General features: G+C 41.5%; 1 protein-coding gene across 1 annotated transcript; it reads right to left on the bottom strand.

Annotated features, from left to right (window-relative positions):
* Positions 1–337: 337 nt before the first annotated feature.
* Positions 338–16,364, bottom strand: LOC103059505 (hepatocyte nuclear factor 4-beta-like). Its single transcript, XM_007432109.4, has 10 exons — positions 16,131–16,364; positions 10,546–10,717; positions 10,130–10,224; positions 7,205–7,311; positions 5,968–6,123; positions 5,026–5,113; positions 3,929–4,081; positions 2,834–3,070; positions 1,816–1,932; positions 338–1,487 (listed from the first exon to the last, which is right to left on the bottom strand). The coding sequence occupies exons 1-10, from the start codon at positions 16,246–16,248 to the stop codon at positions 1,351–1,353; spliced, it is 1,380 nt and encodes a 459-aa protein (XP_007432171.1). The 5' UTR covers positions 16,249–16,364; the 3' UTR covers positions 338–1,350.
* Between the last annotated feature and the right edge of the window lie 318 nt (positions 16,365–16,682).

The following is a 16,682-nucleotide window of genomic DNA, read 5'->3' as shown; positions in this document are numbered from 1 at the left end:
ACGCAGTCACAAACACCGTCTTTGACAATGCTGTCTTCCTCTTAATGCTCAGGGAAAGCTAAAGGAATGTCAATGTCTAGAATTAAGTGTGTTCAGTCTGCATTATGTGAACGTACTTTGGTCTGTGGTGTATTCATTCCTGTGCATTCCACATCACATGCCGTGTTGGTTGCATCCCACTAAGATGGTTGCCATGCTGGTATAGCAGGGAAGATGTTGCAGCCAGATGTTGTATGGCTGTAACACCCAATATTGTGCTAAGCATATACCTGAGCCTGTTGTAAAGACCTAACCGTTCACAAGTCATAAATGGCCACTCTGAAGTGTTAACACAATATATTGTTTGAAGACTTTTATTTTAAGTACAATGTATTATGTTCAAATATTGATATATATATATTTTTTTACAAATGGTAAAAGGAATCTCAAACATTTTGGTTAAGGCCTAGGAGTATGCTGGTAGTGTGTGCGTATACACACACACACTGTATATGTATCTCTCGCTAGAACTGTTATTGGGCTATGCCCATCAAACTGGTTTTAAGATCTTCATGGAGCCAATCTCCATTTGGTGTTCCACCCAAACCAGTCCTGTGTTTCCACAACTACACAATAGATGGGAGTGTAACAGAAAATAAACCACTTCCTGCCAATGTTTTATGTACAGCATGCTCACTACCTATGGAAAAGAACTCTAAATGATACTTAACACCTGTTAGCTAATAATGTCACGGGGGTCTTTTCTTGGGGAGGACCCAAGTGAGATGCAAGACGATTTGCAGTAAAACAAAGAACCAGGGAGCTAGCCAGTACTTTGGAAGCAAGATCTGATCCTCTACTGCTGTGTCCCCATTAGTACATGGCATCTTGTTGGTCCCTCGTGACTGCCACACCACTGTGCCCCTTGAGGGTCAGTCACATCCAAGGGCTGCAGGACCTCTTGTCACCTAGAAAAGCCCTTTGTGTAAATCACTCTGCCACATGCTACATCTTTATCTCTAGTTTTGGCTCACGTGTCTGTGCCTGCTTCCTGTTTGAGTCTTCTGGAATTCATCACCAGGGCTGCGTGAACTATGAACAAAACTGAAGAGCAGTGACCAAGGTGCTTAGAACTACCTTCTAGGTAGTTTCCATTAGCGTAAAACCATGGCCTTTAATCATTAACAAGGACCCTTGCCGTGCATTTTACAGTTGAGAAAACCTAGTTCCAATGCAATTGATAGTGAAGTTGACATGCAATGAGCGAAGGCTGCCACTTTCTTGGGTGGAAACCTAGCAATGTTGGCCGCTGCTGTGGGAACAAGGCTGGTTGAATTTTAAAAGGGGCGACTAAAAATAATAGCTGGTTTCCTAGAGGATCTCTTGTTTGGGGATAACCACCTGCGGCAAAAGCGTAGTTGGTATTTCAGATCCAGGGGTGGGACCCAGTTTGTAATCTTCGCTTCCTGTACTGGTGGAAGGAGAAGGGAGCGAAGTTTCTGGAGAAGCTGTAGAAGAAAAAAAAGATGAAAATGGCATTTACTTCTCATGTACATGAGCGCACACAGCCATGATTTGCCTTCCTGACCAGTCTGTTTTGGGCTTTCAAAGAGTCCTTCATGATATATTGAGTAGACCCCCATTCCTCAGTCAATCGGCTCTTTTTTTTCTGACCCCATGCCAATCTACTTGATCACTTCCTTTTCATCCAATCTGTACCACCCTCTGCACTTAGTCATCTGGTATATTATAAACTGAGCATTTGTATTCTGTGGGTCAACAGTCAAGCTTCTACCACAATTTCCTAGTTCAAAAATGTGGAAACTGGATACCTACAGACTGAAATGGTGTGAATGACTGAGCCAATAGTGCTAGGGAGCACGACATGACCTGGAAGAGGCTCCATATTATGGCTGGAGGGGCCTGGCTGGTATTGTGGAAGATCCATTGTTCCTGCACGGAAAGAAAGCCATCAGTCCAGTTAATATTTAATGAGCAAACTCCAAATAGCAGTATGATTTTGATTCTGGATGCCCAAATTTCCCTGCCTTTCAAACGATGTCAAGTGACATGGAAGAAAAGATCTATGTTGGGGCCTGTTTTCCTTGAAAAATTTACACAGAACTATAGTAGGAGTGGAGAACATTGAACCATCCAAGCATTGCCTTCCAGTTTCCTACGGATGACAATACCCCCAAATTCTGACTCCCTGCTGACTTGTAGGTTAGACCTAAGATAGCAAAGTGAAATTGGATTTTTGGGCAATTTGGACTCTTGCTCCATATATAATTAGATTGTTTCGGGATTTAAAGAAATGTCCTACCATCTAAGGAAGCCATACTGAAAGCCTTTCTTCTGTAGTCAGCAATTCAACTTTGTTGTTCTAGGTCTTCTTTTACCCCAAGATCCATTTGAATGCCCCTTGGGGGAGTAAGGTATACCCACAAATGGTGAAACCTAGCCAAGCACAGTATGTTATGTGAACAGGGCTGCTGGTTAAAGATACTGTGTGGATCCAACCTGAAAGTACTTTCTCTTTCTCCCAATGTTGTTCTATTTGTATCCCACTTTTCTTTCAGCAGGTCAAGATGGAGTATGCAACATTCACAGTTGTCTTTTTCCCATGACAACCATCTTGTGGGGTAGGTTGGGCTGCGTGAAAAGGACAACCTGAGGTTCCTCAGGAAGCTTCTGTAGCTGAAAGGGTATTTGAACCAGGGTCTCCCCGCTCCTAGTCCAGCCCTTCCCAACTACCCCACCATGGTTCCTGGGAGCTTCTGTGGCTGAAGGAGGAGTAGAACCTGGGTCTCCTTGCTCCTAGTCCAGCCCCTTCGCATTGCCACCCACGTTGTACCTCCAAGGAGCATTTCTTGCAGCAAGCTGTCAATCCTGGCCATGCCAAAGAGTTTGATGAACTGCACTTGCTCTATCATCTGCCAAGTGATGCTCTGCAGTGGAGGGAGCAGCAGCAGAATGTCACTGAATCTTCCCCGCGAGTCATACTGCCGGTCGTTGATGTAATCCTCCAAGTTCACCTGTACCTGGAAGCGCATATTCTTCACTTTCCCAGGATCACTCAGCCCTTTGCAATCTGGGACAAGGAGAAAGGAAAGTTAAGTCAGTTTGGCTCTGATGTGGGCTAATTCTTGGCTTATTGCTTACAATCTTACAAATGCGCCCATCCAACCGTCAGTATATTCACACTCCGAGTGCCTTGATCAGCAAGAACATCATATGTTGCAAGGGTGTCTGCAGGGAGGGGGATCAAAAAAAGTCAAGATGGTAGCCATAACCATGTGATCAAAGCTTACACGATGCACCTAAAAACAAGTGCAGCTTCAGTTGCACCATCATGGCCACCATCTGCAGATACCCCTACAAGAATTCTCATGCCATGGGCTTTTCAGATTGCTAAGGGTGAGCATGGAGGGTGTCTTCAGAGTAGCAGTAAAATGTGAAAAAGGAAACAGCAGCACCTTTAATAGCCCCTCTGTGACTTCCCACAACAAAGTAAATTCAGAAACACCACCCATTTGAAAGATGTTCTCAGCGGATTTGAAAATAAAATAGAAGAACCGAAGCTGCTTCATCAGGGGAAGACACCTTTGTGAAACTTCCAGGAAGATACTGAAATCTAGCACGAGTTACAAATTTAGCATGAATTACACATTACAAAGAAGAAACAAGGCAGATGGGAAGGAAGGAGAGCAAATGCTGTTACACATGCTTAGGGCTGGAGTACGGCCGAGAATGAAAATTATGGGGTGTAGCAAAACCAATAGAAAATGAACTTTGGTTCAGGGCAGGGATACGTTTTAAGAGAACGGTGGAAGCTCCAGGAAAGATAAAGAAGCGAAAATACCCACTGGAAGCTTGTCATTTAAATTCCTATCATCTTCTGGTAATCAAAGGGATTTTATCAAACTCAGGAACATGTGAAGAAAGATACCTGGATCAAAAAAGACAATGGCTTTAAGGCAGGCGTATTCGTTTTCATCGATCTGAATTTCCCGTAAGGGCTTCACCAGCTCGTCCAGGATCCTGATTGCCACTCGGGCAATTTCGAGTTCTGGACATTGCATGGGGATGATGAAGTCATTGCCTACAGAAGAAGCAGGTGGGAAAGATGGTTGTGATGCAAATGATACTGATAAATTGTTCCAGCTAATATACATACATACATATTTGCACCCGTTTTCCTAAATGTTATGAAACAGAAGCACTTCACCAATCATCGTGGCCGTTTAATCGCTCTCCTTCTTAATGGTTCACACATAACACAAGGACATAATGTGGATTGTTTGGAGCATAGCATATTATGTGTCATGTGAACTAAGCCACTTTGATTAAGGTTCACTGAACCATCATTATCCCATGGCTAAGGGCGGTCTGTAAACACAGCCTAACGCCTTTAAAGATCTGAGAAGCATCAATTGATAGCTCACAACGTTCTTGCAATATTTTTCAACTGGGGTCAAAGTGGTCCAAAGAAGACATAGGTCATGGATGATGACAAAAATAATGATAAGAATCACACAGATTTATTTTAGAAATGCCTGATGATATGGAGAAAGTAGAGTTTTACTTCACTCTAAAGCAGTGTTGTCCAAACTTGGCCACTTTAAGATGAGTGGACTTCAACTCCCAGAATTCCCCAGCCAGCCATGCTGGGGAATTCTGGGAGTTGAAGTCCACTCATCTTAAAGTGGCCAAGTTTGGACAACACTGGTCTAAAGCATGATGCAAGAACTGCAGATGACCCAATGAAATTGATTCTGAACAGGCAGAGAAGGGCCTTCTTCACACAAGATCTCATCAAGCTTACTTCAACCGGGTCAACAGTATCCTGGAGCGTTACAGTAGTTGGTGAGGAGGAACATGCTCCACTGGCTTTTGTATCTGGCCATGCCCATCACCTACAGAGGATGCCCACGATGCACTGTCAAAATTCCAAAGGGGCCCCTTGCAATGCTCAGGAGCTCGAGAACCTCCATGATAGCTTGATGTTGGAAGCTTTTTACCTAATAAGAGAAAAGTCCTTTTTACCTAATAAGAGAAAATTTGTGTATGGGATGGAACGCTTTGCAACTCCCAGCAATAGGTGCTCTCCTGCGTGAGCTCTTAGCAAGGCAACCTGAAAATTGCAAGAGAAAGAAGATGTGGTTATTGACTACTTCAGGAATTGCACTCTCTTTTGCTTAGGATTATCCAAATATCTAGCCTGGATGGGTCATTGGTTGCATTCAGTGTTCCAAATCTATCATATATCTGCATTCTTTCAATGGTTTCTTCTAAACTGATCTCTCTGCCATTTTCCCCTGACTAGTGCTTGTTGGTGGGGAGGGAACAGACTTTTAAAGAACTCCAATGGCACCAAGTTGACCCATTTGGTTCCTTTGTGGTTCAGCAAGCCTGGAAAAAGAGTGAACTAAGTAACTAAGATAAGACTGTTGGGGCTTCTAGATTGTTTTTTTACTGTTTCATGGGGGCAAATGCCAGGAGTCCACAGCAGAGGGCAGTGGCATATAGGTAAATAATATATTAGGGTCCTTCTCTTTGATTTTTTTCCCCAGCCTTCAATGATTTTTTTTAAAGATCTCTTTTTCAGTCTATTGAATCCTTAATTCTTGAGATTCTTGACCTCTTTGCTAATCCTCTCCCCCAGCCTGTTCGCCCCTATGAGCAAGATTTAAACCCCAGCCACAATGACCACATCCCCTTCCCTTGCAGAAGCCATGACGTTGCTCTTTGACTAAGCAGAATATCTGCTAGTCTTGCAGGACACTAACTGATATCACAGACTTCATTCTCACATATGCATGATGGCCTTGGGGTTCAATTGCTAGGCCCACCATTATTAAATCTAAAGCCTTCAAAACTGCTGTAAACACACTTTCCAATTATTGAGTTAGGAAAATTATGAATCACCCTTGTCAAGAGGAGTAATTTAAGAGTGCAGGACTGTGCAAAAGTAGTTTCCTTTTTCACCTGATCGTCCAAAGGAAGCTCGCAGAACACAGGGATGCATTTTGCCCACTCAACAAGAACTAAAAGCTGCTGTTTCATCGACTCACACACGTCATTGATTGTTGCAATTTTCTTCATGGCAATATCTGCGCTGTGCACAGGACGAAGAGCTGAATACTGCAAGACAAAAGATCAGGTAGCCGGACCCCCCCAAGGCATCAAAAACTCTCCCTTTCTCCTCCTTCAATTCTTCCCCTCTCCTCCTTTTCTGTACTAGAGAGAGGAGAGAAATTCATCTACTCTGAAGTTGTATGGAAACATCTCATATTGTATTTATGAACTAATAAAGTGAAATGCATTATCCTTCCAAATCCAGCATTTTGCAGTGCAAATAGCCAGGATTTTTTTTTAATATTAAGAGAAAGTCTGTATAAAAATAATAATAATAATAATAATAATAATAATAAGAAGAAGAAGAAGAAGAAGAAGAAGTTGAAGAAGAAGAAGGGGAGGGGGAGGGGGAGGGGAGGGGAGGGGGAGGGAAGGGGAGGAGGGGGGAAGGGGAAGGGGAAGGGGAGGAGGGGGAAGGGAAGGGAAGGGAAGGGAAGGGAAGGGAAGGGAAGGGAAGGGAAGGGAAGGGAAGGGAAGGGGGAACAAGCATGCATTATATTAGAGAAATTTGATTGTAAAACTAATGTGCATTAATCAAAATGGCAGAAATGCCTACTTTGGAGAAATATCCTCCAGCATGCATACACATTTTAATGCACTTTTTAAAGAAGCCTTAGATTAAATGGAAATAGGATGAGTTAAATTTACAAATGAAAAAAGTGTGTAAATGAAATGGACAAATTTTCAAAAATGAAAAGCAGCAGCACCACCAGAACCCCAAAGCCACAGATTTTTCCCTTCCCTTCTCCATATACCACTCTATCAAGTTCAGTTTATTTGGGCATAACATGCTCAAATTCAGTATGATCCCTTGCTCCAGCAGGTGGCAATCTATCACAAGTATTTATTAACATTTCAATTTAAAGATAAGAATGCACCACCCCTGCAAACAGATAATTAAACTGGTATCGTTGAGATGGACCAAAACAAATTCTGCATTTGAAGAAAAACCCTTTGGGACTTTAATGCAAAGGTATCTATTAGAAATAACTTGGGCACTAAAATAAAATCACAGCTAAAGAACTGCAAGAAGGTCCAGGGAAATTGCTTTATTTATTTATTTATTTATTTATTTATTTTTCCCTACCTGCTGTGCCATTGTCTCTGCTTGGGTCAGGATGGTTATGGACAAAGCCCCGTTGTCTTCGTAACTGCTTCGTCGGATGCTGATCCTGTCACGTTCATTCTGCACAGCTTTTTGAGAGAAATAAAGAGATAATGAAGTATTGACCACCTGCACCGTGGATGACAGATCAAACAATGGATCAATCAACTTGCACCACCATTCATGAACTTCTAGCTGAACTTTCACTTTCCTGGCCCCAGAAAAGACCTTAGAATCCTGGTGAATATGATTCCCTAAGAAGATGTCATCCTTTACTTGCAATGAATCAAGTTCAGTTGGGGGGTGGATATGGATGTGTGGGCCAGTCCTGGTGGCACTTGTCCTCCCCTTCTAGGTAGGTTCTCTTAAGGATCTTTGCAGCTTTATAGCATGAATTTCCTGAAGCGTCTTTGCTTGGACATGTTTCCAAAGCTCTATGTATTCATGAACCTTGATGGTGGACAAGTTACTAGATCGGTTGACATGGTGTTTATATGATAGTTTATCCACTAGATTAAAGGCAGGGTCCCTGGGCTAATATACCCTGAGAATAGGAAAAGAAAAGGTTCGTGGCCCAGTGTGGTCAAGACAAGCACTTATCAGAGCAAGAGAGGAAATGGTTCAAGGGTGTCATCAACTACTGTTCAAAGCAGTTGAGGAAGACAGAGCTGATGTATTAGTCCCATGGAAGGCAGAAGGAAGAGGGACTCTGAAAAAAGAAGCAACTGGACTGGGTTTTACTGAGTCAAAGGTTGACAGGTGAGTCAGTAAAGAAAGGCTTCCATTTCCTGGAGTGTTAACAACTCTTTTGGCACCCGTTGATCTATTCTGATTGTTCAGCGAGAAGCAATAAGTTCCTTCTCTTGATACAAATAGCTGGGATGGAAGGTTAAAATTAACGTCCTACAGATCCTACCAGTTCTTCTTCAACCAAATGCTTTTGAAAGGACGCAATTCTCTCCTGCAGTCTGCAGCCTTCCTGATTTCCTAACTTTCCATGAAATCCCACGGACTCCTTCCATCGGGCTTTTCTTGAGTGTGAAGTGTGGGCAGCCAGGGAGGCTGTAGAGTTACTGAGTTGGAAGAGACTATTCAGTCCAACCTGTTCCTCCATGTGGGAATCCAAATCAAAGTATCCCTGACAGATGGCTGTCCATCACTCCTTCTACCATCTCTAACAATTAAGTAAACTCAGAAGTCACCATTAAGAGAAATGTGAAAGGAATTTTGAAACACACTGAAATAAGACAGATCAAGAGCCTCTTGCCCAGGAGAAGAAAGGTTGCAAGACAAATTTCAGCACAGCATTTGAAGGAAGGACAAGAAGAAGAGTGAAGCCTTCACAGTTTCCTGTAGCAAGCCCTATTTTATCCACCATTTGTCAATTATTCTGCAACACAATGCTGGAAAACTTCAAAACACTTCCCATGGTCCTGAAACTTGAGCAAACAGGGCCATATTTGCCATCCTGCTTGATAGTACAGCTGCAGTCAACAAATTGGCTTCATTTCCCATGAAATTGTCTGTATATTTTGCACAGCCAAAGAAGGACAGGAGAACGAAAATGAGGAACCACCAAGGATAGGTGAGAAAAATCAATCCATGTCCCAGGAAAAGTGACTTCTACATCAAGAGGCACCAAATCAGTGATTTTACAAATCTTCCACTGGAAATATGTCGGTGTTGCATTTGAAAAATAGAGTTTTTACGGGTAGCATTGCATGCTGGGGTCTCCATATATCTGTTTGATTCCCACTGCCAGCTATCTGCAGAGCCCTGAAATGGCTTGTAAGATTCAAAACACAATCCAGTTGTCTTTTTTTGCTGCTTTTTTTCTTGTTATTTTGTTGGAACGTTGGGTATGTGTTATCAGCACTGTTAAGTGTTTAAGTAAGGTTCAGAAGATGTAAGGACCAATCTTCATTCAACCAGGATTCTTATCACCCTTTGTTAGACCAGGTTTTTCACGTGGATACAGGAGGTAGAACTCTACCGTATATATTACTTTCATCTTCTTGCAGAAAAGGAAGAATGCCATCAAGGACCGAACAGGAAGATTCTGTTTTAAATTACAAACGATAACATTGGACTCAGTTGTGTCAGATTTAACCCAACTTATCAGGCATTATGTATTAAATTATATTTAATATTATATATTAAAGATTTCTAAAAAGGAAAATGAAAGCTAAGAAATCAAAGAGAAAGCGAAAAGTGCAAGAAAGGGAAAAAAGAAAAAGAAAAATAGAAAAGAAAGAAAAAAGATACGAAGAAATAGCTTCTGATCTTCTTTACAGCAGTTATAAGCACAATCATAAATTTACCTCTTACTCGATGGCTATAACATAACTCTCTTATTTCTGTAATCTATCCTGCCTTATCTTCAAAACCATAAATCATAAGTCCATTTTTTTCTGTTTTACACAAAAATCCATAAGGGGTTCCAATTTATCAGGCATGATGGAACCACCTTCAGAAGATTCATGTTTAACAAGAGTTTCACTTGTTTTGCTGGCCTAGTATCAACGTATAAAGCTCCTCCAATGGATCAAGATGAAGCCCATCAATGCATCAAGATGAAGGAAGATGTTTCCGGTAGAAAAATTTAGGGAGATGGACGTCTCAGGTCTCTGGTGCCGAAAGCTTTAATAGAGCATCAGCCTTCACTGCCGTTTTGACTGTAATTCAGGGAGCAAGATGCTTTGGCCTGGGTTAATCTGGGTCTTGAAACCTTTGGGCGCAGCCAATCTTTCTTTGCTAATCTGTGACTCATAAAAAATACGACAAGGATTTGCTGACGTGGAACTTAGGATGACTCATAGTCTCATCCAGAGGCTAGAGATCATAACGCCAACAACACAAGATGGACCATGCCAAACTCTGAAACAAATGACAGTTTTAGGCAATTACCTTCCTTTTTCATTCCTGCCCGGAAACATTTTTTCAGACGGCAATATCGACACTGATTCCTCTTGTCCTTGTCGATCACGCACTGTCGACTGAACCTGGAATGGGAAAGGGGGAAATTCTGAGCAAAGAGAACAAATGATCTCCCAGTCTGGGCTGGTAACTTTTAGGACTGTTGTAGCAAAGCCTTTTCCTATGTCTTTCCCAGGAAGTCTCCTAAAAAATGTGAGATAAAATGATATTGAGGAGGCCTCTTTCCTTAATTTATTTGCTCTTGTAAATCATTGCTTCTTTGAAGAAAGAGCTAAGGTCAGAGCTGATGCCTGGGAAAATTAGATGTTTCCAAGGACTACTAATGTTTGTGTCTAAGGAAATGGGAATTTCCCAGAATTCCCTGGAAAAGGATAGCATTTTTATACCTGCAGGAATACATGTGATTCTTTCGGACGCTCCTTCTGAAGAACCCTTTGCAGCCATCACAGCTGGAAGCTCCATAATGCTTCCCAGTTGCACGGTCCCCACAGATGGCGCACAACGAGTTTATCCCATTTGCGAGTAAACTGTTGTTGCTTGTCTCTGATACGAGAGCATCTACAAGAAAGAAAATGCTGTCAGGCAGGCATCTCTGAAGGAGAAGAAAAAAGAGACACAGAGAAGGGAAAGAAAGACATCAACTGAGTCTGGGGAGGAAGACTTTAATTTGTTTTTCCAATGATGCTAGGTAGAGAAATTCTGCTACAGCCACGTGATCCCAGAAAAAGACACAGTGGCTTTAAAGGGTTGCAAATGGCTGCTACGTTTGCCCCTTCACTCCCTCTGAAGCAGCATTTTGGAATCAAATCTGAAGTGCTACACTACCCTATTATTTATTTTCTTATTACACTTCCAAAAAACAAAGGCAAATTTCATTTTTCTCCTGGTGCCCATAGGTCACATACTCTTTGGAGTGGATCTGCAAGCTTGCTACTTCAAGGCCAAATGCAAAAATTGTGATCCTTTGTTGAACAGGATTTACACAAATGTAGGGAGGAGGTTGGTGTGTTTAGGGGTTAGGCAAAAATTAGGAATAAACTCGCAACTCTGTGTGGTGTCAAGAAGGGGAAAGAGTTTCATCTGATACATAACTGTATCCATATGGAAGTCTGCTTGATTTAGCCCAGAACATCTCCCCATAACCAATAACCATCTGAAGTTTTCAGCTTGGGCCCCTGGTGACTTTTTGGGGAGAAATAACAAGGTATTAGCCCTGCTAGGTGGCCAAGCCTAACCAACTTTGGCTGATCTCAAAATGCCAAGCAGGTCAAACCTGGTTAGTACTTGGATGGGAGACTATCAAGAAGTCCCAGATAAGCTAGACTGAGAGATCTGAAACATTCTGGAAGAAGGCAATGTTAACCCACTTCCAAGTGTTGTCGAGAAAATTACATGGAGACCATGAAGTCACCAGGAGTCCATGTGTCCATGAAGTCATTAGGGGTTGAGTTTGATTCAAAGGAGGCTTTTCTCATGTTATTAACATGTTATCAAGACTGCCATGCAACCAGGGAGAATGCTTGGTCATCTTCTCTCTTTCCATAACATTGACAGCCCTTGCCAACATGAGTTAATGGGCAACAAAGTCAAAGAAATATGTATTACGGTAGCATCAAAACTGATATTATCTTGCCTGGTTATGATATATCTCAAGCATGGAGGGGACTGGGTGAGGATGAATCATCTTCAGAGAAAATATTTGATGCTTTTCATGGTGGATCCAGATTTTAACCTGCAGGTTTACTTGCTCTATTGCTTTTTTTTTTTTTTAATGAGGTTTAATTGTTTAACTTGTCATCCTGATGGTCCGCACATGGGTCAAACAGGAGCTATGACATTCAGTGATATTTTTCAAAGGGTCACACTGAACTTTAGGGGTGGAAAAAAGCACTAGGTTAAATGCAGAACATTCCCATAATTTTTGTCTGTGTGCCATCTATGAATAGCATAATATATCTGCCAAATATTGGTAGGTGCTAATTCAACAGCAGTGATAGAATTAGAAAAACTAAGTCAGTATAATGGAACCAAAGAAGAAAATATGTAGAATGATGGAGATAATTACGTAGGTCCATGCATCTTGATTTGGAAAAGAGTGGATGAATAAAATGCACAGGACACTCTCGATTGCAACAATAATCCATTCTTATTCAAACCACTATACACAGTTTATCAGAATGCCAAAGTGCACTGAAAAGATTACATACTTATTGATTCCCCAGGTCAGTGCCTTCCTTTTGTGTAAAAATTTCAAGATGGCTGATCACCATTATTAAGAGCAATATGGAACTGATAAAGCAAGCAACTAGGATCTCCATCAGACCCAACAGAAAGAGAATAGAGAAAATAAAAATGTTGACAGAAGCATAAAATCACTGTAAGCATCAGTACAGAACTGAAAGGGCCTGAAACAGAACTGGCCTTAGCATCTATATGAAAGGGAACTTCAGTAGAGCCACAACTATTAGCTGTCTCTTGGAGAAGTCAATTTATGTTGACTTCACCCTCCGAAAAGGGATGGTATGAATCATGGGAGGGCTCAGAAAGACCACAGATGGGAGGTTGGAGCTGATTTCAATCTTGAGGGGTTGTCAATCCCTGAAGACTGGAGGTATGAAGTTTTGGATTTCAACAAGACAGAATAAACCTAGAATGCTGAAAGCTAACATCTTTCCCAATGCTTCATTTGTCAACAAAAGTACACAGAAATTGCATGAGACCAGAGTGCTAGGCTTTCCTTTTACAATATACATTTCCCCCGCTCCAGGGATTGTTAGCTATACAATATCACAGCTGTGGGTGGGTGTGAAGGGGTTGTTTTTTCAGCCAACAACTTGGAGAGCTGACATGATTTTACCTTGACAAGTATCAGAGACAACCTTCAAAGATATCTTAGGTTATTAGCTATCTCCGTATGACTATACAAGTCATTATGATTATGAATAGATTATATCTGTCTATCTATCTATCTATCTATCTATCTATCTATCTATCTATCTATCTTCATCATCATCATCATCATCATCATCATCATCACCATTTTTTTTTTAAATGCTGGCTGGGGAATTCTGGGAGTTGACGTCCACACTTGTTAAAGTTGCTGAAGTTGAGAAACACTGCCTTGGGGTAACAAACAAGCTCTCCCATAATTCTGTGAGGCTCTTTTGTTAATTTTGCTTACATGTAAACTTTTTCTCAAGAATCTGTATGAAATCCCATGTGCCCATATCTCATTTTATAATAGCAATGTGACTGTTCTTTTTCACTTGGTGTAACACTGATGAAAGCTTTAAGACAGAGATGGGCAGAAGGCGAACCTGCATCTGCTGGGCAATCTTTGTACGATTTGCATCAACTGCAAACACTGGGGACTCCCTGTTACTTAACTGTAGTAGCAACAAAATAATATTCCTCCTCTGCCATACTTCAGTAGACTGCCAAAATGGGGGGGGGGGGGAGATCTTGCTGTAACTAAGAATGGATTCTTGTTCTTGTTCTTTCTTTTTTTTCATAATGAAAAGACAAGTTCGATTAAATTCCAGTTCTTGGAAGAAATTCCAGGATTCCTACATCCTTTAATGCTGTCTTTCATATTTTGGTCAATCCTGGGACTCTAGTAAGCCAACACAGAAAGTAGCTCCTGACCCATCAAAACTGAAGGTTGTCCATTCCTACTGTAAAACATTTCAAAGGCCAAGAACGAAAATGAGAACATGCTGTGTAAAGGATTTTTTTCTTTGTTCTCAGTTGGCCAGGATCCCTTCCTTAATTGGGTGGAATTGCTTCCTTAATTGAATGGGATCCCTTCTGTTCTTTTTCCTAAATTTTAGAAGAGAGGTTTCTCTAGTGTGACATGTAAAGTTCCTGGACAGACCTCCTACAATTTCATTAGTGGGATTGGTCCAGAAGTGAACCTTTTGGCTCAGTTCTTTAAAGCTGTTTTGACCAATTTTTCAAGAGGGTGCTTACCCAGGGCAAACATGCTAATTTCAAAACAGCTAGTTCCTGAGCAAGCTGGTTTACTTATTAGCTCATAAGCAAATACCACAATACCTGCTTGAAACAGCCTTCACCTTTAGGAAAATCTAACACGTGGTTTCTGCAGCGTGAACTTTTACCATATATCGAGATTCTATTTTTTCAGAAATATAATGAGCTCAGAGGCAATTTGTTCAAGAAAGAGAATGAATTCATAGATTCATAGATGCACGTGCAAGTGAGATGGGCGGCTATATAAATTCAATCAAACAATCAATCAATCAATCAATCAATCAATCAATCAAAATAGAATAGTTGAATGAATTGAGGGGAGCCTTTAGGTTCAGCGCACATATCCAAATTCAACCACACCAGGTAGAAGATTGATTGTCATTCCATACTCTTTCTATGTTTCCCATGAATAGGCGCAAGGATAAACCATTGCAAGAAAGTGGATTTACCCAACATTTACAACATCAGGATGTCTCCATGTAATACCATAAAATGGGTCGTTCAGTCAAATTACCGTAAAAAAATGTGTGTAAGTCTGGCCTGGATGTAAAAGAAGTCAGGAACTTAACTCAGAAGAATGTAATTACTCCGCAGGGCTAAGTTTTCAACTTAACCCTGTCCTGGGTTCACTAAATTGCCTTGCCTCCTAAAACCCCAGAGAGTTGCTTGGAACCCAGAACTGACCATTCTATGCTAAATAAATGATTTCCTCTGTCCCATAGTCCATATCTTCATTCTAAAAAATGAAATAAAAGCTATCCAATTCACTGCGAAATTATCAGGTGTTTTCCTGTCGCACATAGATGTTGTGAACTACTAACTGTGAAGTCTTATGGCTTCCATTCTCATAAAACCAGTATTGGCGTCCCACTTTTTAAGTCTCTGGATTTTCATCCAACCAGGAATTTCTATATTTGCCATATTTGTTGCTCTTCTTGGCCTTTCGGCAAGACTCAGGGCAGCAGGCACACCCTCCCTGAGTAAAAGGAGTGAGCGCTATTTTGCACCGAATTGATAGTAGTACAGTTTACGAGAACTGGACTCCAGGATATATAGAGACAAAAAAAAAAAAAAGGATTCCCAAAGAAAAATCACCTTAATGACATCTTTCATACAGTCTCCAAAGCATACAAGTATCATCCCAGAATTTGGTAAAACAGCCCAGAAACTTACACCAGCCTTAAAGGGTCAGAGATTTATTCTAGCCTAATTTTTGTAGAACACTGAGCACAAAAAGAAGATTATCAGGTGGATAAACTGACACTTATAGAGGTGGACTTTTGAACAGCGGGCACGAATGCAAGCTATACTAATTCCGTGTGAGGTTTGATGGTGTGAAGAAAAGGACATCAATATTTGCTAAGCAACCATGAATTCTAGGCAGCCTTTTTTTTCCCCTAGCAAGGGGGAAAAGACAATATTGGGGGAAGAGCAGAGAAAGTAATTTCAACTAGACAAGACAGCTAAGTTACCTATTTCCCCCCGAAGGGAACATTGGTTTATTTCATGGTCTACTTCTAAATGCACTCATTCTCTAAATGAGATGGCTCAACTCTTTGCATGCTATCTCATTTACCAAAGGCGCTTGACAAACTGAGTGGACCGTTGTAGGAAAGGCATTCGCTTCTTTCTTAAATCCACCCTGCCACCTTAGGAAAACAGTCACCCAGACATTACCCTAATCAAGCATTTGACTGTACTATGTCAAACCAAGCAAGAGTGTTAGGGAAAGCACTGTCTTGCCGAGACCGATCGACAGTCCATGTTCTCCATCCTCATGCAGTAAGCTTCTCAAGAAGTTTTATCTGCAGCCGAATTCTAGGTCATGGTATCGCCCCACAGCCCAATACTTTTGGTCCTCTGAGAGTTCACCAGGACAAGCTGGCGCTATCCACCCTTCGACCCCAGTCTCCTTTGTCCACCAAGAGGGCAACTAAGATAACAGAGGCTGATTGGAGAGGGAATAAAAGTATCTCCTCACCTGATGAGTTTGTGGGCAGCACTCTCAGGTTTTCGAACTCTAGCATGGTGTACGAGGAGTCGAGAGACTCAGCATAATCTGGCATTTCCATGTCCATTAGGCTTTGACAAATCCTCATAATTCCTGTCAACAGACACGGGCAAGGCCCCCGCAACCCAGCTGTCAATCACAGCTAGGGTTTCTAGCCCAGAAGGTTTGACTACTACTCTGAGCTCCCCGGATGACAAATCATTACCTAACTCCCCCCCCCCCCCGCCGTTTACTCTCTCCCAGCATTATCAGGAGATTGGAGGGTATAAATGACCTAGTATTTATTGCTCTCTGTTTCTCTTCTATGAATCTATGCCCTGGATCACGATTATATGCAGATAAGGCTCGGTTTAAATCAGCTTGAATTGCATCCTTTGTTCAATACCATGCAGTTTATGGCAATCCTTGAGTAAACATTTTGAAAAGTGCAGACAGTGAAAGATGGTCCAAAGGAGATTTTTTTTTCTCCCCCAACAGATACAGTGCATAAGACCGTGTGATCCACCGGCCAGGCTCCTTGGA

Source organism: Python bivittatus, unplaced genomic scaffold (assembly GCF_059951505.1).
Source record: "Python bivittatus isolate LINGU-HERP-01145 unplaced genomic scaffold, Pbiv_v1 ctg000190_np1212, whole genome shotgun sequence".
In the NCBI taxonomy this organism is placed as follows: Eukaryota; Metazoa; Chordata; class Lepidosauria; order Squamata; family Pythonidae; genus Python; species Python bivittatus.
The sequence above is the reverse complement of the archived record's forward strand: the minus strand, read 5'-3'. Positions and strand labels throughout refer to the sequence as shown.

Bases quoted from the DNA above. Each gene is read 5' to 3' on its own strand.
- LOC103059505 (XM_007432109.4), bottom strand. From the start codon at position 16,248: ATGAGGATTTGTCAAAGCCTAATGGACATGGAAATGCCAGATTATGCT. The intron at 3,071-3,928 runs GTATCTTTCTTC...TCCTTGTCCCAG, and splicing joins CATTGTCTTTTTTGATCCAG to ATTGCAAAGGGCTGAGTGAT. The intron at 1,488-1,815 runs GTAGGTATCCAG...TTTCTTCTACAG, and splicing joins CATTCACACCATTTCAGTCT to CTTCTCCAGAAACTTCGCTC.